Raw genomic sequence first — 24,509 nt, 5'->3', positions numbered from 1 at the left:
TCAAGAAGTATTTTCAATTTATATTGGCTTGACTTTTGCATGTAGCGGACATTGGTTCTTCCTGAATTTGTGCTGATATAATTATAACGGAAACAAGAAAAAAGCATAATAATAAGATATCATGTCCCTGTTCTTCCTCTTGAGTTGTCCTGTATACTTCTCTTTTCTCTCAAGTTTTGTATTTTTTCAGAACCATACACATTAAGCAAATGTACATATTATCATGAAATTAAGGACCAAATTGTTCTGTGTCAATTTGTGATATTTTTTGGTTTCTAACTGAACTAATAAAAAAAAATCTATATGCAAGAGAAAGCAGGAGGAAAAATTTTAAATGTGTATCTGGGTCTCTTCTAAAATAATAGATAAAACCTCCACTCTGGGAAGGCGAGAACACAAATGTTACATGTCTACTGATGATTTTTTTTGTGGATAAAAAGAAATAAGTAAAGTAGAAATAGCATGTTTTCTTCATTGGGTGTTAGGCTGTATCTTCAACATTGGATGTAGTACATTAATGCTGGTACCTGCGTACACACTGAGCAGCTACACAGTGCCACAAAACCGAGTTGAGAGTTCAAATTAACTGCTAGGCAGTGGTAAGTGTTGGTAACTTCTTGCTTTTGGATGTGCTATGTTGAAGAGATTTTTAGAAAAAACAAAAACAAAAAACCCAGCTATTAAGAGACAGTTGCAGACAAGCCGAGGGCTGTGGAGTGGCATGTGTGGGTAGCGTATAGCCAAGCACAGTAGTTACAAAGGCATCATCTTACTAGAATCACTGCCTTTAAATTGCTTCACTGTGTGTTCCTTCGTGGGTATTTGGCTATGTGTATTTCTTTTACAGACTCTCTTACCTTGGTTTAGAATTCACCCAAACTTAAAATTTATGAAAATTGTTTGCTATTTAGATATCTGTCCTCAGTCCTGCATAATATCAACAGATTTACAGAGAATTATAGCAGCCTTGCAGCTGCTTTCTACTCTGTAGAAGCTTCAGTTCTGATGCCATGGTGGGATACTTTTTTGTACTTAGGTCTTCATCAACTGTGTAGGAGGTATTTTGAATGCAGCCAACATTTTACTCGTGTTCACTAAGTGTAAAAGCTATTAAAAATTATGTGGTAATATCTTCTCCTTTTAGCTAAAAATTCTACTTGCAACATTTATTCAGAGTTTGAATGTGGAAATGGTGAATGCATTGATTATCAGCTGACTTGTGATGGCATTGCTCACTGTAAGGACAAGTCTGATGAGAAACTTTTCTACTGTGGTAAGTATTTCCAGATGTTTCACTTTCACGTTCTTATTTTGGTGATACATGCTTTTATTGGTTCTTCTGTGACTTTTCTACTTAATCATACCAACTGCTTACAAAGATGGACAAGAAGAGGATGCCAACTCGCACATTAAAAAAACCCGCCTGATATTATATGGATAGAATTACTTATACCTGAACATATTTTGCTTCCAAACTTCATATATTACCTGAATTACTTTTAATAAAAAGCATCTCAAATGTTTTCATATTTCTGTCTCTAAAACAAAAATAAGGAAAACTACAGCTACCTGCTTTTTTCAAAGATGAGAAATTGAGTATTTTCAGCTTTAATTTAGCAATTTTGATTTCATTTTCCACATGTAATAAGATTTTCTCTCATTGTGAATAGAAAACACTAAAATAGAAGTATTATACAAAAATGGCTGTGTAATAGATACCTTTCCACTCAATTTTCTTTTTAAGTTTATAATATCATTATTCTTCACACCGATCAGTCTGCATCTTGCAAAAAGATGCAAGGGTGTCTACTTATTAGTTTCATAATTTTCCCAAGTGGTTCTATCCTTATTTGGTTTTATTTGCCCTAATAATTAGTAACTGGATCACTTCCAGGTGTTTTGTCTCCAACTGATTTTGCCTGCTGCAGTGTCTAAAACAGTACTGCTCAAATGATTTTCATAAATCACTGAGGTGCCTTACTGAATTCATATATCCTGCATGTTAAGTGCAATCTCTTTGTTACCTGCGTGCCTGTAACTCTTGGTATATCTTCTGGTTCCCATATGAACAATTTCATATCATTTCAAACCCACCCATTATGTTTATACCAGACACTGATACAGTTTTATTAAAATGTCTTCTGTAGTTCCTGGAGTTGACTTCTGCCATTTTAATAGCCAAGGTTAATATCGGGAAAAAGAAATGGAATAAATTTCTGGTGTTGTTCCCCCCGGCGCCCCCCCCCCAAAAAAAAAAAAAAAAAAAAATTAACACCAACAATGTGGGTATGGCAGCTGATACCAGGTCATCTTTTTCTTCTTCTTCAATTGGTGTCCCATAGCTTTCAGACATCTATGTGATAATTGCTTTGTTTGTGTCACGTACAACTAACAGTATAGTCCATCAGATCATCTACATGTAGGTGACTAAGGAGGTGGGTTTGTTTAAATCTGAAAAAAGATAACACATCAGACCAAGAAATAAGAATCTGGATTATACAAAGCACTGCTAGTTACCAGGGGAGAAAGGCCCTTGAATTACGAGTGACAGCCTCAAAGCACTGAAAAGTAAATAACTTCTGTCTGTGAATTCCTTCTTAGGTTTCCTTACTAAGTGTGCATTCATATATTTGTAATTAATGTATGCATATTGCTTAGACATAGGAAGTAATTTAAAAAAAAAACAAACACAGAAACAAAACACAAAACACAAAACCCTACACCACCACCACCAAAAAACCCAGTCAGCTATATCTTAATATGGATTAAACCTTTTTGTCTCTACTATTTATTTCAGTCATTTGTTTCATTCACAGTTCATGGAAGAAAGATTAAGGTTCCATACAGTTTCTTTTACTTTGTTAGGAGAGTAGGTTGAAGGAATAAAGTCATCTGGGAACAAATAAGAAAGTTGTAGCTGGTGAGGAATCTCAGTATACTCTTTCTTGACATTCCAGATAAGTTGTCCTGTGTCTATTTCAGTAAGTTTTTTTTAGGTTTACTGAGCTGCTAAAACTATTTTGCCCTTTATTCTACAATACTGAAAAAAATATAAATGCAAGATCCAACAATTTGTGTTTCCATGGTTTGTCCACAATTTTTTGAAAGACATTATATTAGTTTGTAGTGTGACAGTGCACATTTTGCCTGATTAAAATGAACTTTGCTGATTTTTTTGCTACACATCGGAAAAAGCAGGGAGAACTGTGGTTCTGTCATGCACTAGGTCATATACAGCATATTGTTTTCTAAATCTGATAAAGTACAGGATGCTGAACTCTATTATTGATTAACTAATCCAATGTACATGATTTATTTATTTTTGTGGCATGACTTCTACAATGGTTAGGGCTTTAGTAAATCATTCCTGAATTTTCAAACATAGCAACATATGTAAAATTCATACACTCTTCGGTAGTGTACCTACTTGAGCAGAACACTTGCAGTATTGGTATTAGAAATCCAGAAACTTTTCTGCTAATGTTTTCTGTATTTTCCTCTCCGTTTATTCCTAATTTGTTTTAGAGTAAGTTTGTATGTTTGATTCTATATGATAGAATTCCTGATGCTATATGCAAACATTGTCATGTGCCTGACAAAAGTGTGTCAAAACAAATGCATTTAAAGCACATGGACTTTTTATACCACACAAAAATTAAAACTGGGAATTAGGCTTTCCTTTTTCATTTTTTTGGTCATTCTTTCATTCTTTCTCATTGTACTTCCATTTATCATTCTTTATCTGTTCGTCAAGTTCTTCTGCTGGACATCAAATGACAAACTTCTGAAGTTTTTCTTGTAGCTTCAAAAGCATTTTCATTTAAATTGTTTTTTTCTGAGATGTTTGTCTGCTTTAAATGTAAGGAGGCTATTTTTATCATGTATCATATCTAAATGAAATAATATGCTTGTACTTAACTCTTCAGAAAACAGAGGCTGTCGGAAGGGTTTCAAGCCATGTTATAATCGCCGCTGTGTTTCAAGTAACAAAGTGTGTGATGGTGCAAATGACTGTGGTGACAACTCTGATGAACTTGACTGTAAAGGTAAATGACAATTACTTCCAGGGTGAATTCAGAATATTGCTCTGTAAATACTTAGTATGTAAATGGAAGAAGCTAGAAAACGCATATAACTATTGAAATTATAGGTGCTGGGATTTGGGGTTTTAGAATTGAAAAATAAGTAGGTACATGCTGGTATGTTTGAGAAAGCATATGTGGGCATCGATATGAAGACAGATTTTGGTTTACACCTACAACTCTGTAGAAGTAGAATGGTTTTGGCTGTGGAAAAATCAGAAAATACAATTGCCACTTCTTCTGTGAAGTAATAAATGAGAGAGTAGCTTTACTTCAAATGGAAGGGTTGAAAGATGGGTGATTTCTTCTCTGCATCTGCTGCACTGTTTCTTTGAAGTGGCTCGTGTTCTGTTTCTTTGCTTCTCAAATGCATAGCAATGTCTGTGTCCTTTGCAATACTTACTAGAATTTTTCTTCCTTTTTATATCGGAATTGCTTTCCTTTTGTCTTAAAACACGAATATTTAGACCTGGGTATCACCAATGAATAAAGACCAGCTAGTAGACAGCACACATCCTTAGTTACAATTCAGAAAGACTGGAATGGAAATTATTCCACAACATATATAGCTAAACCTGTGTAGCTGTGGTAACTAGCATTTTGTTGAAAGCACTGCATGGTTTTTAATTCTTTAGCTGAATATGAGTAGTATGAGTAAAGCACACAGGCAAAACCACCAGCCTGGTGTTACATGAGAAAAATCTGAGAGATTCATAGACACTACATGAATGTGCTTCCTTCCTCACATGGTGATTATCTCAAATTGAGTTGACATCTGGAGAGAGGCTCAGAAAATAAATTAAAAAATTAGAAACTTTTGCTTTAAAGTGTATTAGACCTTTTTATTTCTTCTTAATTTTTAGCTATGGAAAGTACAGTGTGCTATGAATACCTCATTCTAAAAGGCAGAAGGTTTAAACATAATACAATATGCATCTGAAGACTCTTTAGTACACAAATTTCCATCTTTTATAACCCTATATTATAGATTCAACGTGTGCTTCAACAGAATTCCATTGTGCAGATGGGGTCTGCATTGGAAAATCAGCACAGTGCAACCAGATCATTGATTGTGCAGATGCTTCAGATGAAAAGAACTGTAGTAAGTTTGTGTTTGTGCTTCATCGTAGCATCTGTTCCGTGATTATTCTTTGTTATATATTATTTAATACATAGTCATTACTAGTTGGATGACAGCAGCTGCATGGTCTGTGCAAACTCAAGCTAAACCTGAAAACCATACTATTCTGCATTAGGTATGATACAGTAATTTGCCGTCTCTTTTACAGATAATACAAACTGTGCTTACTTCTACAAACTTGGAATAAAATCTTCTGGGTTTATTAGCTGTAATTCAACTTCACTTTGTATACTGCCAGAATGGATATGTGATGGATCTAATGACTGTGGAGATTATACGGATGAATTAAAATGCTCAGGTAACGTGAAAAAGAAAAAAAAAAAAAAAAAAAGGAAAAAAATAATTTACTTTTTTTGAAAAATATATTTCTATATTTCTCATTCTTTTTTCTAATTGTGTTGCAAAATGTTTATTCAGCCAGTAGTGTTTTGTTTATTACAGATATTAATATAATGCTGAATGCTGGTGTTTTTTCACCAATTTGTGTTTCATTAGATTTTACAAATTACCGCTGCATTTTTCTGAAGGAAACTGTAATGTCTAGCTTCCTATTTCCTCCAGGTTAGGTCTGTCATTAATCATTTTTATTTAAGTAAAACATTAGTCATTAAAATGTCAAGCTCATCAAGCATCAGCACAATCACTCAGGAACTTTTATTAGCTGCTGCTTTAGTGGATGGTATTTCTTGCTTACTTTTGTTACTTTCTCTTTTATTTTCTTGGGGTACTTGGGATAGGCTGTCAGGGTAGAATCCAGGGTTATTGCTTTTGTGATTGTTCTGGTCTTCAGCCAGTAAAAAGCAATCATGGTATGCTTAAGTCCTAGTCCCAGGGCTGAGATTGTTTATATTATATTGAATATTAACCAATGAATTATTAACAATATTGAATTCTTACCTAATGAAGGATGGCATTTATGTGTTTGCTCCTTTATTATCTAAACCCCCTCATTTAAGTTTGAGAATATTAAGTTCAACATGTAAGCTTATCTATGAATAAAGAAGTGATAAACTGTATTTAGAATGAGAACGCTTTAATGAACGCAAGTATATTGACACGTATTTGTAGAATTAGGCCCATCCTATGAAATTCTTATCAAACTGTAGACAGCGCACTAGTAAAGAAAGTCTGGGGACAGCAAGCCTTTATCTCCTCTCTTGCACCTTGAGCTTTTATACAAAAATCTATAAAACAAAAAATTAGTAGTATTTCTTACTTATAGTATTCCTGTTACTACCATGTTCCAGAACTTCATTCATTCTTTTAATTTCTAGTCCACATGTATTCCAGTTTATACCTGTTCTTAGGCTGAGAAGGACCTTGTGGTCCTTCAGTGATCATTTACAATGGCAAATAAGCCAAGGCATTTCAGAATCCCTGCTTTCAAGGTAGGGATATCTGTGTCATCTTAGATATCTCAACCTACATCTCTCTTGAATATACCAGTACCAGTAGCCAGTGCAGCAGATGAAATCTTACTTTTGCCTTGTATCAGTGCAAGTATGTTTTAATTTTTTATATTTGTTTTCATAACTGACGCTTGCTAGATTATAATTGTCCTGTGACAAATACCTTTCTTTCTTCTAAGAATTAGTATTTAGTGAGAATAAATATTTACTAATTGATAAGTGTTATTCATAGGTAAAAATAAATCTTTTAATTTTATGTTGTTAAATACTGTCCATTTTTTGCCTAGTAATTTACGTAATCTGATTATTTCCATTTAGTATTCTGTTCTTCTGTGTCATAAATCCCATTGTCTCACCAGAAGCTTCCATTAGAATTCTCATATGTTTTGTGCCAACTTTACTGATGAAAATGTTACCAGGATCCAGAAGGAACCTAGAACTTCAGCACTCATGTCAATCAACCTGACGTTCAGAACTTTGAACCTTCCTATAAGCAGATGCATATTAAGTTATAGTTCCCATTCTAATCTCCATATTCTCCAGATTATCTATTAAATCTTTAGAATTTCCAGTATATAACACTTCATGGATCTTAAAATAGCTGAGATTTATTTTATTTTCTTGGACTATAGTGGGGTTTTTTCCATACCAAAGAAGATTTTCAGGGCAGTGTGCTATAGCTTCAGTAAACTAATGTTGCATAAGTAGACTAATGTTGCATTTTATTCCATTGTCCATTTATTTGTATTACTTTATTCTGTCTTTCAAGTGTGTTCAAAAATGTTCCATCATCTTAATGTCTGACTAATTGCCTGGATCATTCCTTCCTTTACTTCGAAGCAATGCCATTCCGATTCAACCTACATGTGATTTCATTTGCCATTTCATTCAAAACCGATCAACTTTGGCACATTAAGTTTTTGAGTGTTGTTTCTGTTATGAATATGAAAATTCCCATTAACAGACTTTGTTCAGTGTCATTGTTCTTACAGAAAATTAAGGCAAAATACTCATTTAGTGGTGGCTATACTTAGACAATGTTTAATATCTACGCAGTCATCATAGACATCCCACTTCTTTCTTCCTTTTTTTTCTTTTTTTTTTTTTTATTCATACAGCTGTAGAAGCCATAAAAATTATAACTTTAACTTTCTTTTTCGGGGGTGGGGAACAAAATCAGTGTCAATAGCCCCCAGTATGTTAAGGGAATAATAGAAACCTTGGCAGAGAGCTTCAGTGACCTCCAGTGCTTGGAACTAGTGTGTATTGTGGGGCTTTTCCCAGGCAAAGACCTTGCTTGAGATTTTAAAAATAACCTGTGCCACTCACTAGACTAATACTTGTGCTTACGTCATGAAACTAAATATATGGTATGTTTTCTTTCCTCACATCAGTTTTCTAAGCATTCATAAAAGTAAAATCTTAAATTACTCTCAAGAAAAAAGGCAAGGAAGAAGAACTTTTTAATTTGTGAGTCTGAATCTCTGGCTCCAACATCAGTGACATAGCTCCCCTTAGTCAGTGCATGCAGCAGATTCGTAGCTTATCCCAGTGAATGTGATAAAAATACTGCCACACTTAGTTTATCTTGTATATGATGGCAGATAAATCAGAAGGGCAATTTCTTCAGCTGGTGTAAGACAGCAAGCAATGTTCACCTGCCTGAGCTCAAAAACCTGTAAACTGAACTACTTTCCTCTGTAGGTCCTGTTAATTTAGTTTGTAGCTGTGCTATGATTCTTCTCCAAAGAAATAAAGTCTTTCAGCTCCCTACACTACTTAGCTGTCAGTATTTGCCAATTTGTATGAACACAATTAAATAAGTAGTATTTTTTTCCCAGTTTTTAGACATAAACACTTTGTTGTCCATTAGTATTCAGAAAATCAGCAGAAATGTATTAGGCTCCTAATCATACTAGTAGAGACCATTTTACATTACATTCTTTATTTTGTCACAGTTCAAAACAAACCCACATGTGAAGAAAATTATTTTGGTTGTCCTAGTGGAAGATGTATTCTGACCACCTGGCTTTGTGATGGGCAGAAAGACTGTGAGGATGGAGTAGATGAATTGCACTGTGGTGAGCATTTTATCTTACTTGTATTTCTGTAATTACTAATGAACTTCAAAAACAGAAAGAAGCGTGAAGTTTTATCTCTGAGATTGAATTTTAGAGCTATATAAAAAGGTCTTTAATACTGTATTTTCAGATTCAAGTCTCTAATGCGTCATGCTACCAACATTTTAAACACTGTCTCATGCCAGAATGAAAGCCCTATCATTGTGTTAGTATTTAACAATTTCACTAATTCTTCATAATTCCTCATTAGGAAAGTTTTATAGATATGATCAGTTTATGTCAGTATCTTGATGCCAACAGGAAGTAACCAAAATATAACTGACATAAAAATAGACATTTCTTTGCATCAGAGGCCATATAGGTATAATTATTTAAAGTAACAGCAAAAGTGATGTGAATAAAACAGCATAAAATGTGAAGAGGTTAAATGTCCATTTTGCCTCAGATCTTTTAAGATTCTTCAATTCTGCTTAACTGAGGAGTGATGCAGGTTTATTTTATTCAGAGCAAGCTGGTCTTTTAACTTGATCTGTTCAGTTAATCCATACAAATTTATTTCTATAATTAAATTGTAGCAGAACAGCAAACAGCAATATCAAGTTTTCCTATTCCCTATTTAAATAAAACCTGAAATTTGTATATTACTTTTTTTTTTCTTTACCACTTAACATGACTGAAATGTTACTCTTTTCATGACCCAGTTTCCATTAGCATGCTTCCATGTTTGGTTTGCAGTTTACATTGTATATATACATCTTAGAACTTCAAAGTTAGGAACTGTGGTGCAACTATGAAAATCAGTTTTTCTGTAGACCACATACATCAAGTGTCACTTGATGTTTACATCTGCAGGTTTTATTACACATGCATACTTCTAGGCAATGTTGTAAAACCTATCAGCCATTTTTTGTGGGAGACAGAGAAGGGGGTTTATTAAATTCTTTTTTCCCTACTTACAGCTCTTACCTATTTTGAGGTACTCGTTACAATACTGTACTTTTAAATTCAGATTGCATTACCTAAAATTCTTTTTATTGTTAATATTATTATTTTTTTTCATAAGTTAAAATAAAATTTATTCTTAAAGAAGTCTGTGAAAACTGGACAATGTGAAGGTTTCAGCAAAGGTCATAACAACAGCAGGTTTTAGAACAGTTGTGCAGACCGACTTTGAAATGCATAAGCATGCTGTTATTTTCAATGTATACAAAAGTGTAAATGGGATAACAGAATGAAAACACAGCATTTTTTCTTGTGAGAGAAAAGAATATGAAATCTTTTAAATCTGGAGCTAAATACAGCAATACCAAAAGGAAGGCTTTGTTGGAAAATTTGGATAGTGCCATCTCTGCCCTGCTACCAAAATAAAGCAGTTCACTACAGTTAAAATATCCATGTGAAATACAAAAACGAGACTTAAGTTTTTAAAGTGTTTCTTCTCATCCCACTAGCAAAATGTTTAAAAATATCAGAATGTAAAGTTTTTTTTAATGTTTTACTGTTTATTTATATGACTGTATGGGTAAATGTAAACTCTTGACCAACTGGTAACACCCTGAATACCAAGATTAGCAATATACTATGTTTGAGTGTTTTAGTACATTAAAACTGGGAGGACAGAAAGGAGCTGTGTGGAGATTTCTAAACTACACCAGAAAAACACATGGATGCAGTAGTGTTGCAAACCTAACAAATGCAGTGGCTGATGTCATTCCTAGATTCGTCTTGCTCGTGGAATCAGTTTGCTTGCTCTGCTAACAAATGCATCTCTAAGCAATGGACTTGTGATGGTGAGGACGACTGTGGAGATGGCTTAGACGAGAGTGATGCTATTTGTGGTAAGTACAATAATTTCAGTTCTGTATTGTATCAAACCATACATACTGAAAGAGCCCAAGTGATCCAAGAAGGTGGTGGAAAGAGAGTAAGTACAGCATCTCCAAAGACCATGTGCTTTAAGGAGAGGGTGTTAGAGGGTATCATCCCCCAGCCCTCTTCAAGCAGCACTAGATACGCTTTCGTGGGCACTGTATGCCAGTGTATGTGTGTGCTCTGTCAGTGAAGACATAAATGGCACACCGGCACAGGCAAAAGGAGATCCAAACTATTCTCCAGTTCCCATCCTTGAAGGTAACATCCCTGTATTGCTGTTTGAGTTTTACATTTCAGTGATAGGTGCTTGAAACTCTAAATTTGTTGGGTTTTTTACCTAGCTCTTTCTCCTATTTCCTTTAATTTTTCGTATATACAGTCATAAGCATTATTGCATAATATTCCTTTCAAATTCCCGAACCCTTCAAATTGCATAAGGAATTGAAAATTTTACTTTCATTCTGGGGCTCAGTTGACTAGAAATGCGTTTGTAATTTCTTTTCCAAAGATCACATTGTGTCAAGTCAGACTGTCACAATTTCGTTACATTTTATGTATTGGTTCCATCCTTCTCTGTGCTGTATTTCAAGAATTTCTTTTTAAAATATCACGTTCTATATATTTTTTTCCTTTTCAAAAATCCTGTTACCTAAAATCCATTCAACAAAGAGTATTTTATTCCGTTTTATCATTTGTGATACCACAGTAAAAATATTGTTGATAACTACTGTAAGTGTTAAGCAGACAAAGAAGAAATCTCTTCAGCTTATGTTCAGAGTTGTGGTTTGTTGAAGTAGTTCCCTAATCAAACACAGATATAGAAATGCCAACAAATGAAAGCGCTGAAGGTGGAAATTTTACTGTTCTAATATGGCAAAATATGAATTAATTACGTAACTTCAAGCTGACATCTATCTACAATACATTTTTTTCATGGTATTCAGGTTATGCCCAGGACTGGGGAGTTTAAGGCGATGTCTGTTTGAAATGGAAGTTTTGTCTCTGCCTCTCTCCCCTAGGAAGAGGAGAAGGTGTGAAATGGGAAGACAAACACTTCACCTGGAACTACTGTTGAGCAATGTGAAACTCTTAAGAAACATCCAGGCCTGAAGCTTAATAGCAAATTTAGAGTAGCAAATAGAAAAAAGGAGAGGAAAACAAAGGCCACCAAATCACAAAGTGCCACTACAACATAACAATTTTTTTTTCTCCATTTAAGGTTGTTCAGAATTACTTCTTTTGCTATCTTGACTTGCAATACATTGTAGATCTGTTATTAGAAGACAGTCCACCAATAATATTGTAGGCAATCTCTTGAAGAGGGAAAACCGCGCTCGTTATGAAAAGGGGAGAGTTAAGGCTGTATTTCTCCTTGGAAACGGGGAAGATCAGAGTTGCAAGAGGAAAAGAGAATCAAAATTGCTTCAGATTTTTCGGTCTTAAAAATTCAATATTTATTTAACATGAAGTTTAACTTCAGAAGTATAAAAAAAGTGGCAAATGAGTATAAGGAAACAGAAGTTGTCTGTCTTGCAGAAATAATACAACCCCCCCAGATTTTGAATTTGTTTTACTATTATATTGATTTCTAATTAGAATTAGTAGAAAATACACTGACTTCTTTTTAGTGAAGTATATTTCACTTATCCAAGAGAAAACATTAAATCATAGATTGCATGAAGGTTTACTTCCAAACAGAGCACATTGAATCCTAGGATATAATATTCTTATCTGGAGAAAAGGCTTTTTTTAAAAAATATGAGTCAATTAGACAATATGTTGAGTTATTTGCATTAGAACTGTCAGATATTTTCTTACTACCACAACTGTTATACTTGGTACACACTGTTCTCATCTACATGGGGTGGCTCACACAAGTTCTCCATACCTTTAGCCTCCCAGCATGGAGCCTGGCGATGTGGGGGTTTCGCAATTTACATTATTAGTTCCTTTGTTCAGTCAGTCCAGCCATGCAGTCAAACATAAAGAACAAAATTGGTTTGGAAAGTTATTCTGCTGGATAGTTTTTGCAAAGTATGGTAAATTAGATTTCCTTGCAGATAAGATCCTAAATAAACAAATGGAAGAAATAGTAGATTGTCGAAATCTTACTGTAAAATACAGTCTTAGCCAGAATGTTTATCATACTGTGTAGAACAAAATCTTTTTTCAGTTTTATTTTAAAATGAGAAACTCTTACTCAGTCCCTTAAAAAAATCAGTTAGGACATGTGCAGGACTCACATTCCGTGTTTTTTCAGGCTCAGTGACCTGTGCAGCAGATACGTTCAGTTGCTTAGGCTCCCATGCCTGCGTTCCCCAGCACTGGCTTTGCGACGGTGAAAGAGACTGCCCTGACGGGAGCGATGAGCTGTCGCCAGCAGGCTGTGGTATGTTTGCTTGCATGTTCAAAACATACAGTATTTCTTTTCTTGACACTTTTGTCTTTACAGTATCCAGATGCTTTTTGTGTCTGTTGCGTCATGCCCTTATACTGTCAATGTTATTAGTAAAGATTGATGGACCACACATGAGCCATACATACCAGGATCCTTCAACGTTATTATCAGCCTAACATCTTCAGGTTCTGGTAATATATGCAAGGCACACCAGCTGAAGATCTGTGTGACTGTCACGTCATAGACATTATACAGCACGTTTACTAATGAAAATTAGCACATTATTGACTATGCAGTTTTATTACTCTTCCTGAAGAAAATAATGCTGCGTGTCAGGGAGCTTGTGCATTGAAAAGGGAGATACAGTTCTGTCTCCAATTTTTTTCTGGCTAATTGTTCAGATCTCGATGTCCCTTGCCCTATAAATTATTACTTCTAGTCTTCTGAGAAATATTTTCATTAAAAGCATCAGGAGTTCAGTAATAGTTTCATCAGGAGGTTTGTTTTATTAATGTATATAAAGATGGTGTAGGTTAAAAACATTGAAATACATTCTGTTCACTAAATGCATGTTCCATCACTTATCATTTCTCGGCTGAGTTATATTTTGAGTGTTTATTGATTTTTTTAAAAAAACTCGTGTTCAGAAGCAGAGAAACATAGGAAGGACGTCTGTACTTCCCAAATGTTCTCAGAGGCAGACCTTAGGTTAGTTGTAGATAGCAGCAACTTCTTAAGGTTTTCTGTCTTGCAGTACATGAGATTTTAGCTATCCTTACTACTTTAGCTGTCGATGAGTAGCTCTTTCTGCTATGGAATTGTGTGGTGCTCTTTGTGTGTGACTCAAAAGTTAGGGTATTTCCATTGAATCCACTCAGACTGACTATGTCTTATTTCATCTTTCTGTAAGAAAATGGCTGTATATCTTACTGTTCTCAATTTCATTTATTTACTGTATTTTCCTTAGCTCCTAATAACACTTGTGACGAGAATGCTTTCATGTGCCATAACAAAGTCTGCATTCCCAAACAGTTTGTGTGTGACCATGATGATGACTGTGGAGATGGATCGGATGAATCTCTGGAATGTGGCAAGTATAACAACATTAGAGTACATAGAAAAAATTCAGACTGGTAACTGTAAGGCCTTCTGCAAGATGTGTTACTTTAGATCACTATTGAAAAATAAAGCTCTTAGCTTTTTAAAGTTGTTTTGATGTTAACATTTAAATTATGCAGTAATGAATTCAATTGGGTATTAACTTGGAGCTGGAGCTAGAGTGACAAATAATTTGCTGTAGTTGTGACTTACAGTTGATGGCTAATAACATTTAACAGAATTAAAAATGTATAGTGTATAATTTGTTTATGATGTATGTATTTTTTGTCTTTGTCTCTATACACATTTTTTCTAATAAATTATGAAACATCTCTGTCATGATTATCACTGCAGTTAAATTATGCCATCTAAAGCCATAATTGAGTGTTTTAATTGTCACCAATTATATGAATTCAGGGTTTCTTATATTTTGTGAATATTTGCACAGCATATCTAGGCCATACTCTATATAAATAATATTTATGGAAAATACAGAGCAACTATTGTGTCCAAAAAGACATATTATCGATTATCATGCCAGATTTTGTGCAGTTAAAACCTATATTGCATGTTTACTCTATTAAAATTGTCCAAGAGATAAGAACCACAGCAGAAGGTAGCTAGCTAGTGATGTATTTTAGGCATTTCTGCTGTGCACACCACCTGAAGAGTGTGTGTGCATAACTGGAGTAAGTAGACATCTGAAGATTGTAAGGAAAAGCATGTTTGGTGTTTGCATTTAGTAAACTTTTTCATGTAAAGTTTGAGTCAAATGTGCAGTGGAATATTTTATGAAAATAATATAAGGTAGCAAATAAGCATTTATTTGTTTGCTGATCATACAAAACCAGATTTAATCAACATCACTTAGAACTGCATATGTCGTGGAAAAAATCTGCTCCTGTGATGAACTGGGCAGTCACCAAATTGTCCTTTTTCTGTGCTTACCAGAAGTAGGCTGGTACTTACAAGGCAACGGCCATTTCTGCCTCATCAACATTAGGCAGGTCAGATCAGGAGATCACCTTTGAAACAGACCTCCCACTCACCCCCACGTACTGTGTTTTGGCTCACATGGAGCAGTGTCGAAGCACATGAACTGATGGGAAAAACCCACAAAACCCCTCTGAAGCCAAGCCGGTTGCTACACCTCAGCCACTAGCAGGCATGAAGTCCACAGGAGCAGAAGAGAGCTAGCATGAAGTAAAATCCTGAAACGCATCTAGTGTGGATATTGGGCTCTCATTACCAGCTGTTTCATTTTGCTGTTCTTTCCCTTACTGAGCCACACCACTTGCCAGCGTAGACTTCTGGATCTTTGAAGAAAAAAGGGAACTAATGCGCTGTTCCTAGAAAACACCTTTTGCTTTTCACTTACGTCACCTACATAGGGTTTTGAAAGGAGCAGTTTGTGACGATAAGCTGTTGCAGGGAAAAATGGATCGGTTCATGTAGTTTAAACCAAATCAGGATCAAAGCAGGTTATTGGTTTATTAATGGCAGATAAATAATTGGAAAATGGTGAAGTCTACAGTCATTATCAATAGCAGTGATGCAGTAGATAAATCACACCTGCAAAATGTTGATAGAATTTACATATTTTTAAATATTTTTTTATAATTGGTCCCCCGAAATTCTGAGCACACAGATACGCACAGAGCAGTTACACATGTCTTCTGCCCCGGCCCAGGGCACAAGGTTACTAGCACCATGCCTGCTGCTACAGAGGTCTCCTTGGAGCGCTCCTGGAGGGCAGCCAGGCAGCCACTTGGTGCACCCACCCGACCAGGTTCCAAGCACACGCTGTTGTAGTGGCATCGCTATGTGCTTACACAGAGGCGGTTAGCTAGGGTCTGTGGCCAAAAGGTGAGAATCAATCCACACAGTACTGAAACTAAATTATTTCCTCTGTTAGTAATAGTGTATGGGTGCCAGAACCCTTTACAGAAAGTGACTTGTTGTGGGTTTGTTCCTCCAATTAGCACTGTATGATCAATGGTGGCTGGAGTAGGAGAACATTTCTGATCAGATTTTACGTGGAAGCAGTCTTCGATTCTTAAATAAGTATTTAGAACTAAACAGCCACAAACTTGGGAAATAAGTGCTTTTTTTGTTTGTTTTTTTTTTTTCTTCTGCGTGCTTATAATTTCTTGCTGGTGTATTTTGTTTGTTCTATAGCATCATATACATCCACAGCCCCTTAAAATACTGACAAATAAATAGTGATAGTTTGACAGACTTTTGGAGAGAGACAGAAGGATGAAACAGCAACAGAAGCAGAGGATGTACAAACTTCTAATCTAATTGCAGTGTGGACCTGCCTTCGGGCACTGGCTTTATTTAATTTCTACCGAGTAAGCTGAAATCTACAGCAACATTTGTTATGTCTTGCACTGATGCAATGCAATTTTCTGTTTGCTGGTAATCAAATACGCACCTTAGTGTGTGACTAGTATGGTAAACTTGTTATACTGTAATTTTAGGAAAGGTTTACATTCCTTTATGAGAAAGGGAACTTACTCTTACAGAGTAAGAATCAAATTCCAAACCGCACTTTTAAAGGTGTTGTGAGGATGTAAAAAAACCCTGCCTAATTCACCAAGATTTTAAATTTATCATTTCTGATTTGACTGCAAACTAGGGAGACTGATTATAGCTCTGTTAGATTTTAGAGCTAGACCTTTTGCACCTTGAGAAAGAGAAAAAAAAAAAAAAAGACACTCTTCAGCAACCAGTCTACTGAATGGAATGGAATTTGGATTGGTATATATTCCTAAAAACTGAATTGAGGGGATCCCTTTAAAAATCTAGGGTTTGGTGTTTTCTACATCTGTATCATTGATTAGTATATTTTCTTGTTTTTTCCAGAGTATTAGTCATATATAATATAAAAATGGGACTGGTGACTGGGGTAACCAGTTTTTCCTTGTATCAGAACTGACATCTAAACAGATTTTAGAAGTTCACAATCATTCTAATCCTTCACGATTTCTTTGATGCAAGTTTTTATTCCATTATATAATCCTGAAAATAAACAATTAGCAATTCTAATCAAGAATATGAAAATTCATCAAGAAGATCAAAAACTTTGTTCATGTGGCTAAACAAAAGTCAAATAAAGGAATAGGAAGGATTTTCTTGTTTCAGTTTCCAGGTTTTGTCCTGTCATCCAGAGCAGAGGCAATACTAAGTAGAAGCCCTTGTTCTCCACATTTGTAATAACCTTTCTGATGATGCCGTAAAATGCCGTAGACATGTGGTAAAGCTGTTGGTCTGTAAAATTTTGCACTTTGAGTTGTCTCAGACAACCAAAAAGCTTCACCTTTTTTTCCATATCAAACCAGCCTATCTTCTCTCAAGCATGATCTATGTAAAAAAAGAGAGAAAAAAAATATCTTCAGGACACCACAGAATTATTTGAATTCCAAGTAATGTTTGTAATCGATGTAATAACATACTGCATTTTCAAAATAGTATGTTAACATATTTCTGAAGGACAGCTAAAGATATAAAAGAGGTTTAAAGCTCTTGATGTAGACTTGTACCTCATCCCACATGGTCAAATGTTATGTCTCCATCTGCTATGAGAAAAAAAGCTCTACTAGACAGCAAGAAAGACAGTAATTACAAAAAAGACCAATATTAGCATTCTGCTTTTAGAGTGTTGAAATTTAGCAGTGCTCGTTTCATGTGTTCAGAGCTTCACAGTGGAATCAAAGCTAGGTACTATGATTTGGAAATACTTCTTGGAAGCATCAAATCTTTTGATCTTAAAATCTGCGGGGTTTTTTCTAAGAGGAAAGAATGCTAAACTTAATCCAGCATAATTTGGATTTTTTCAAAAAAGTTGCAAAATCATTCTTCATAATCAGAACAAGTGTTGCTACATAATTTTTACTTTTTAACCATATTCATATTTTTAATTGATTTTTAAACTAAATCAAGGCTTGCTTTCAAGGCTTTTCTAAATGACTACAGATTGAGGCAGAATTTATACACGTAGAGTACAGGAGAAGTTAGACTTTTCTTTCCCAGACAGGAACGTAATTTTTTTAATAGTTGGTTTAATGTTTTAGGTTTCTATAAATAGAAAGTGATTTCCCCTGTAGGAGTTTTTCATCTTTCATGTTCCAAAATTTAATAGAGAAAGCTAATTTTGTGCTGGCTTTTCTACATTTTTCTACTGCTTCTTGTTTTTGAACTCTAGGTTAAACAGCTGTCCTCTAAGAAGCAACTGTATGTGGTTTCCTTATTTCATGATATTTTATAATTTTCTGTTAGAAATCCACTTTAACTTTGAAAATTTAAAAATTTTAAATATATATATTTTGTAGCTATCTTAGAAAGTGCATGTTTAGTGTGGTTAAAATAATTAATGTTCTGCATGTTTTAAAGGGAAAGCATATAGTCATAAGCATATCGCAAAAGTATTTGCTGGATATGGTAATTTCTAAAATATCTGTTAGAAGGCTATTTACTAATAATAGCAAAAAGTGAAATTAAACCTAGAAAGATTTATTTATGATTGAATGTGGCATAAGTGTTTTAGTTATGTGGGAATTGTTTCATGACTATACTGTACTGTGTAAGAGACATTTGATTTCTGTCTTTGTTGGTAGATGCTCATCTATAAGCATGTAATGCTTTGTATCTCTTTATGGAACAAAAGATGCTTTTACTTATATTGCCTTGTATATGCAAAATTTTACGTTGAAAATATGAAGCAAAGTATGAAATGATTGATTGCTCTGTTTCTAGGGTATCGTCGCTGTCGTCCTGGGGAGTTCACTTGTGCTGATGGAAGATGCCTGTTAAATTCCCAGTGGCAGTGTGACGGTGATTTTGACTGCCCAGACCATTCTGATGAAGCACCTATAAACATAAAATGCAAAAGTTCAGGTTTGTATTGAATTTTTTGAATAACATGTGTGACCTTTCTTTTTGGAAAGCGATGGCTTAGAATCATGGTAAGGCAAACATAAAAGATTGTAGTTTAAATCTCCAGTGCTTTCATGGTGATATTCCTTATGTATTGCAAGGAGAATATATCAGCAGTCTTGTGCACCCAAAACCTCAGTTCACACAGTTGGAGTCACCAGTTCCTATGGCATAAGATGGCTACTAGTTCCTTAATGCATGAATTTGTTAGGACTGCAATAAGGTTATATTAATGTAATAACTCTCTAGCTTGCCCTGAAAATGTTTAATACACTCATTACACAGAAGTAGATCGTACAAAAGGGGGCATAAAGTTGTTCTTCCTACACATAATAAACACAGGTTTATTTTTATTAGTAAATTACTGAACAAATGAGATTGTTTTTATTGATATATTGTGCTACATGGACAAGTTTGCCAAGGTCTGACTGGGTTTTGAGAGGTAGGTGAATCCTGATGTGCATGTGATACTCTGTTCTCTGCCTTTCTGGAACACCAAATGGGATCTAGATTCTGACTAGATCTTAGAACTTTATTGCACAGTAGCCCAGTCCTTTATACAAGTTTTGATGAAAATCACACATCTGCTTTGAGGTAAGGCAACGTACCTGCCTTACATTTAAGTGTTCTGATTCTGATTTGAAGAACCTGGAATGAACATTTATGTGTGTCCTCAGACAAAGGCTGCATCAGAATTCAGTCAGTCATGTTACTGAACACCTCAGCATCCACAGGGGAGAGAAGCCATGCTTTTTAAGGTTTGTAAACTGTAGAACTAACAATATTTTGTGCAGAGGTAGAGGATTCTCAATTATATCAAAACAAATGCGTAGAAAGGAGTAATAACTTGAAGTATCCACACGTTTTCCAGAACAGGAATACATTTTGAAGATGCTGAGAAGTAAAAAGGATTGCAATCCTTTCAGTAAGAAATGAATGTTCAATTTTTACACAATTGTTTCATCTCACGTGCACACATTGCAGCTGATTGATGAGTAGGTGCATCCCAAATACTAATAGACCACACCAAGCAGTGTTCTCTTTTTTGTTTTCCAGAGCAGTCATGTAACAGCTCTTTTTTTATGTGCAAAAATGGTGAGTGTATTCCTCAAAGTGATGTTTGTGATAAGAAAGAAGACTGTAGTGATGGATCTGATGAGAAAAGCTGCCACGTTAATGAATGTCTCAGTAAGAAAGTTAGCGGCTGTTCTCAAGACTGTCAGGATCTTCCTGTTGGATACAAGGTGAATAATTACAAAATGTGGTGTACTATAATGCAAATTCTTAATTGTTTCTTAACTACTGCATGATTATAATAAAACTCCACTGTGTTGTACTTCCTTGTAATGTAGTAGCTTACCTGCCATAGAATATTCAAATTTTTATTTCCAGTAAGCAAATAATTGCCAATTATGTAAAAAAAAAAACCTGGTATAATGGAGACTTCAAGTCTATGGAAAGGCACATACAATGATTTAAACACAAGAAATCATACTGCTGTATGCAGACTGCTGAAAATCAGTTGTGAAAAAGGAAAACTTGTAGGAGTGAATAACAGGAGTAGCTGTTTTCTCCGATTTTTCTTCCAAGTCAGAGAGACTTACAGAAATATTTAAATGAAGTATAATTGTCTTTGTTGCAAAATGAAACTGCTGTCTGAATGTGGTAGTGTTTCCTGAATGACCTGAATCTTCTCTTTGGCCTTGAGTCATCGAGAGGAATGCTTTTTGGGTATTATGGAAACCCTAGCCTCTGACCTGTAAATAGAAGCTGAGAATAGAAGAGATTTTTTTTTTTTTTTTTTGGGGGGGGGGTGTTTTAGCCCTAAAGTAACCCTGACTGCACCCCCATACACTTAATTTTTTTTAATATGATATTGACCTGCTGAGAACTGTGTAATATCTGTCCAACATAGCTTAGCTCTAAAGGTGTCCTAGTCAGGAGGCCACTGACTAGAGAGCTGGAGACAAGGTTGGGTGCAGCAAAAACCTTGCTGAAGCAGCATCACTGTAGAAAAAGCACGTCATAGGCTTCTGCAGAGAGTAATACAGAGACTAAAGGAGGGAACATGGCACACAGTTTTCCACTGGTGAAACTATGCTCCTGTTTCAAAATTCTACCCAGCTGTATTTTGCATCATTCACGTTGCATATGATAGGCTTGCCACAGTGATCATCAGACCTCAATAAAAATCAGCTTCAAGAATTCTCATTCACATTACTGTGTTACACAGAACACTATATGTTACGCTTCAAGAAAAAAACCCTAACAACTGTATATCTTTACCAAAAAAGCAGCTGAAAATAAAGGACTCCGAAGAGTCCATCCATCATTATTTTCATGCAAGAATCCTTTCCATATATTTGAAAAGGTGTGGTTTTCTTCAGTTAAAGAAGAAAGAACAATTACTCATCCTACAGGGTTATTTGGGAGGGATTGGTGCTTAGGATCACACCAGCAATAGCCGAAAAGAAATGTACATATGTCTGCCTGTAAACAGTATAAAGAACAATGTAATTATAACGTTGCTTGAAAAAACTGAGACTGCATCGAAAAGTTTGTCACTGACGTATTCAGAAGAAAGTATGTAAGATAAGAAATAGAATCAATAAGTAATTCAAAATGAATGTGTTTGTTTTTCTTTCCCAGTGCAAATGCTGGCCTGGATTCCTGCTGAAGGATGATGGCAAAACATGTATAGATATTGATGAATGTACGTCTGGGTTTCCCTGTAGCCAGCAATGCATCAATACATACGGAACCTACAAGTGCTTGTGTGCAGATGGGTATGAGATACAGCCTGATAACCTAAATGGCTGCAAATCCCTTTCAGGTGTGACTTTCTTTGTTGTTTTAATCCACAGTTTTATCCAAAATAACTATATCCAAAATAATACTGTGAAATACCTTAGCCCCATGGTCTGTGTTACCCTTTTGTGCAAGATAAACAAGAATGACTTTGAAGCACACTACCTCAATAAGCAATAGGAATGTGATTCAATGACTGAATGTAATAAGTTTTATTTTTAGTATGTATTGTGCTCAAATAATTTTTAATGAATGGTTACTGGATTATGAAAGTTTGAATTAGTAACTATTAGAAAATATATTAGGAAAGTTAAAATACATCATTTAATTCTGCTTCTGAGTCACATTGTAATATAATGCTTATGATAAGTGTTTCATCAACTTTAGAATATGAGAATGTACTTATAAACTTCCTGGTATGAAAAAGAGGAACAGGAAAAAATAATAGAAATTGCAAAATCTATTATTCCTATAGCATATGGAATCCTCCAGTCTTATATGTAATACACAGATACATATATATATATATATATATATCAAGATATATAAGAAATGTGGTTATTTCCTCACCCTTCTGCCTGTGCCACTGATGTTTTTATGTGCTTCAGTGAGTGGGATTCACTGGATCAGTGAAAGGAAGAGCAAAATGTCAACAGGCAAGAAACAAAACCCCATTACTGTGTTCTGCTGGATCTCCTTCATAGTGCAGGCAATCTTTGGCTTGAGCAGACTCCTCCCTTTTTCCAGTCTTACACAACGTTTGATTGTGTTTTGTTTTGAAATATCAAGAAACTTCTGTTTTCTTTCTAAATGATAAAAAGACTGGATCCTCTGGCTGCCTCATATTCCTGTTTCAGGCCCTTCCCTGAGGAATCAGCGGAAACACAGGAGGGGGCAGAAAAAACAGAATCTGTTTTTTTGCTTTACTACTAAAGCCCCTCATACATTTAGAAGCCATAGATCACTCAGAGGAGAAGGGGAGCTGGAACACATCGTAGTACAGTTTTTCAGAGTTGTAATACATCAAACTTCAAAAGTGATCTTGACAAAGCTGTTTGTGCTGTGGCAAGGATGGTTGTGCTGCAAGGAGGTGCCAGCATGTGAATGTTTGGCCAGATGCTGATTTCTTGCATAAATTGCCTTGAACTCTGTACAACTGAGCAGAGAGCTACAGCCCGTCTCCACAGACCACTAACAGTGCTGAGGGGGATGCCTCGGAGCATTAAAAACTGGAGAATGTCTTGAGAGTTGAAGATAAAATGCAAGCAAGGTGGTGCAGTGTATTCAGTACAAGAGCAGAGTAGGCTGGACACCACATTACATGCCAGAATGTGTGAGCAGTACATACAAGCCTTTAATACATTTTTAATTATTGCTAGTGGGTTGCTTTTTTTATTATTTTAGCTGAGGTCTCTATTAATAGAGCTAAAATTATTTATTTGGGTTTTTTTTTACTATTATGTATGTCAGTGTCAGAGATGTTTTAAAGTGATTCTATAATTGAGCATCATCTGAAGGATTTTTTTTTTTTATAAACTGAAAGAACAGGTGTAAAAAAAGCTGAATCTAGCTTCACTTCAGAACTAGCAATCAAGGTTTGTCCAGATAGCTGTTTCTTTATGTCTTTACTGTTCTGAGTACTGAAATCTCAAAAAGCAATGGTCAAAACATGCTTCATTTGCCACCGTAACAAATTACAGTCTTGGTGATAACGTGAAAGTGAATGTTGAAATTAAAACAAGTGGTATGAAATATATTTCAAATTTAATCTCTGACATTAAATTAGGAAAAAAGTACAGAATGGTTCCCATATTACAAAGGCAAAAAAATTAAATTACATTGAAAGATATACTAATTGATTGCTTTGTTCATTTTTATACTGCATCATTGATCTTTCTTGGAACATTTGAATGTTTTAAATATTTCTTTCATCCATAACATTGATCAGAGCATGTAACATTTATTTTTCAAACCATCTGTATTTCAGCATTGTATTCCTGATTTTCCATAAATTAACGTAAAAGCTAGTCTAATATATTCTTTCTCCCGGGGTTTAGATGAGGAACCTTTCTTAATTCTGGCTGATCATCATGAAATAAGAAAAATTAGCACTGATGGATCCAACTACACTTTGTTGAAACAGGTATAACCATAGTACCATGCTCTAAGTTTATCTCAATACTTTTATTCTTTTCAAAGTGTGCAGCTGACAGAAACATCATCCTACAATTGGCATTGTATGCACCATAGAACAACTGCAGTATCTTCAGAGTTTTTATAATATTTTAAATTTACTATTTTACCTGAATTTGACATGATTAAAGCTCAGGCAGTTGTTTCGTCAGTCATTCTGATGTACTAAAAAAATTATGTTATTTGTGATCTTCTTCCATTGCAACATGTTTTGCACAATTTCAGCTTTCAAAAGAAAACTCAAAAAATCTGTTTGGCCGTGTATTATTTGGGCTACTTACTGTCATAATCCAAATCTATTTTTTATATTTAGACAGACGATTCCAAGATTTATGGTATTACAGTACATGAAGTTCTATCATTGGCTAAATCTATTTTTTTAAAGAATTACTCTAAATTACCATAAAAGGAGAAAAATAACTTATGTGAAAAAAACTACAGAAAGAGAAAGTCACCCAGTAAATACAGAGCTGTCATTTTTAGTGGTTT

At 35.0% G+C, this 24,509-nt stretch overlaps 1 protein-coding gene across 1 annotated transcript in view; it reads left to right on the top strand.

The window, feature by feature from the left end:
- LRP1B (LDL receptor related protein 1B) overlaps nucleotides 1-24,509 on the top strand; it is a 470,964-nt gene that overhangs the window by 327,466 nt on the left and 118,989 nt on the right. Inside the window, exons 44-55 of the mRNA XM_056350419.1 lie at nucleotides 1,145-1,273; nucleotides 3,927-4,046; nucleotides 5,071-5,184; nucleotides 5,372-5,521; nucleotides 8,591-8,713; nucleotides 10,432-10,551; nucleotides 12,846-12,974; nucleotides 13,951-14,073; nucleotides 18,840-18,980; nucleotides 20,076-20,263; nucleotides 21,669-21,852; nucleotides 23,885-23,970. Of these exons, the coding sequence (XP_056206394.1) occupies nucleotides 1,145-1,273; nucleotides 3,927-4,046; nucleotides 5,071-5,184; nucleotides 5,372-5,521; nucleotides 8,591-8,713; nucleotides 10,432-10,551; nucleotides 12,846-12,974; nucleotides 13,951-14,073; nucleotides 18,840-18,980; nucleotides 20,076-20,263; nucleotides 21,669-21,852; nucleotides 23,885-23,970 (1,607 nt within the window). The remainder of the gene's footprint in view (nucleotides 1-1,144; nucleotides 1,274-3,926; nucleotides 4,047-5,070; nucleotides 5,185-5,371; nucleotides 5,522-8,590; nucleotides 8,714-10,431; nucleotides 10,552-12,845; nucleotides 12,975-13,950; nucleotides 14,074-18,839; nucleotides 18,981-20,075; nucleotides 20,264-21,668; nucleotides 21,853-23,884; nucleotides 23,971-24,509) is intronic.

Source organism: Falco biarmicus, chromosome 8, assembly GCF_023638135.1.
Source record: "Falco biarmicus isolate bFalBia1 chromosome 8, bFalBia1.pri, whole genome shotgun sequence".
In the NCBI taxonomy this organism is placed as follows: domain Eukaryota; kingdom Metazoa; phylum Chordata; class Aves; order Falconiformes; family Falconidae; genus Falco; species Falco biarmicus.
Note: the sequence above shows the minus strand (reverse complement) of the source record. Positions and strands in the feature narration are given on the sequence as shown.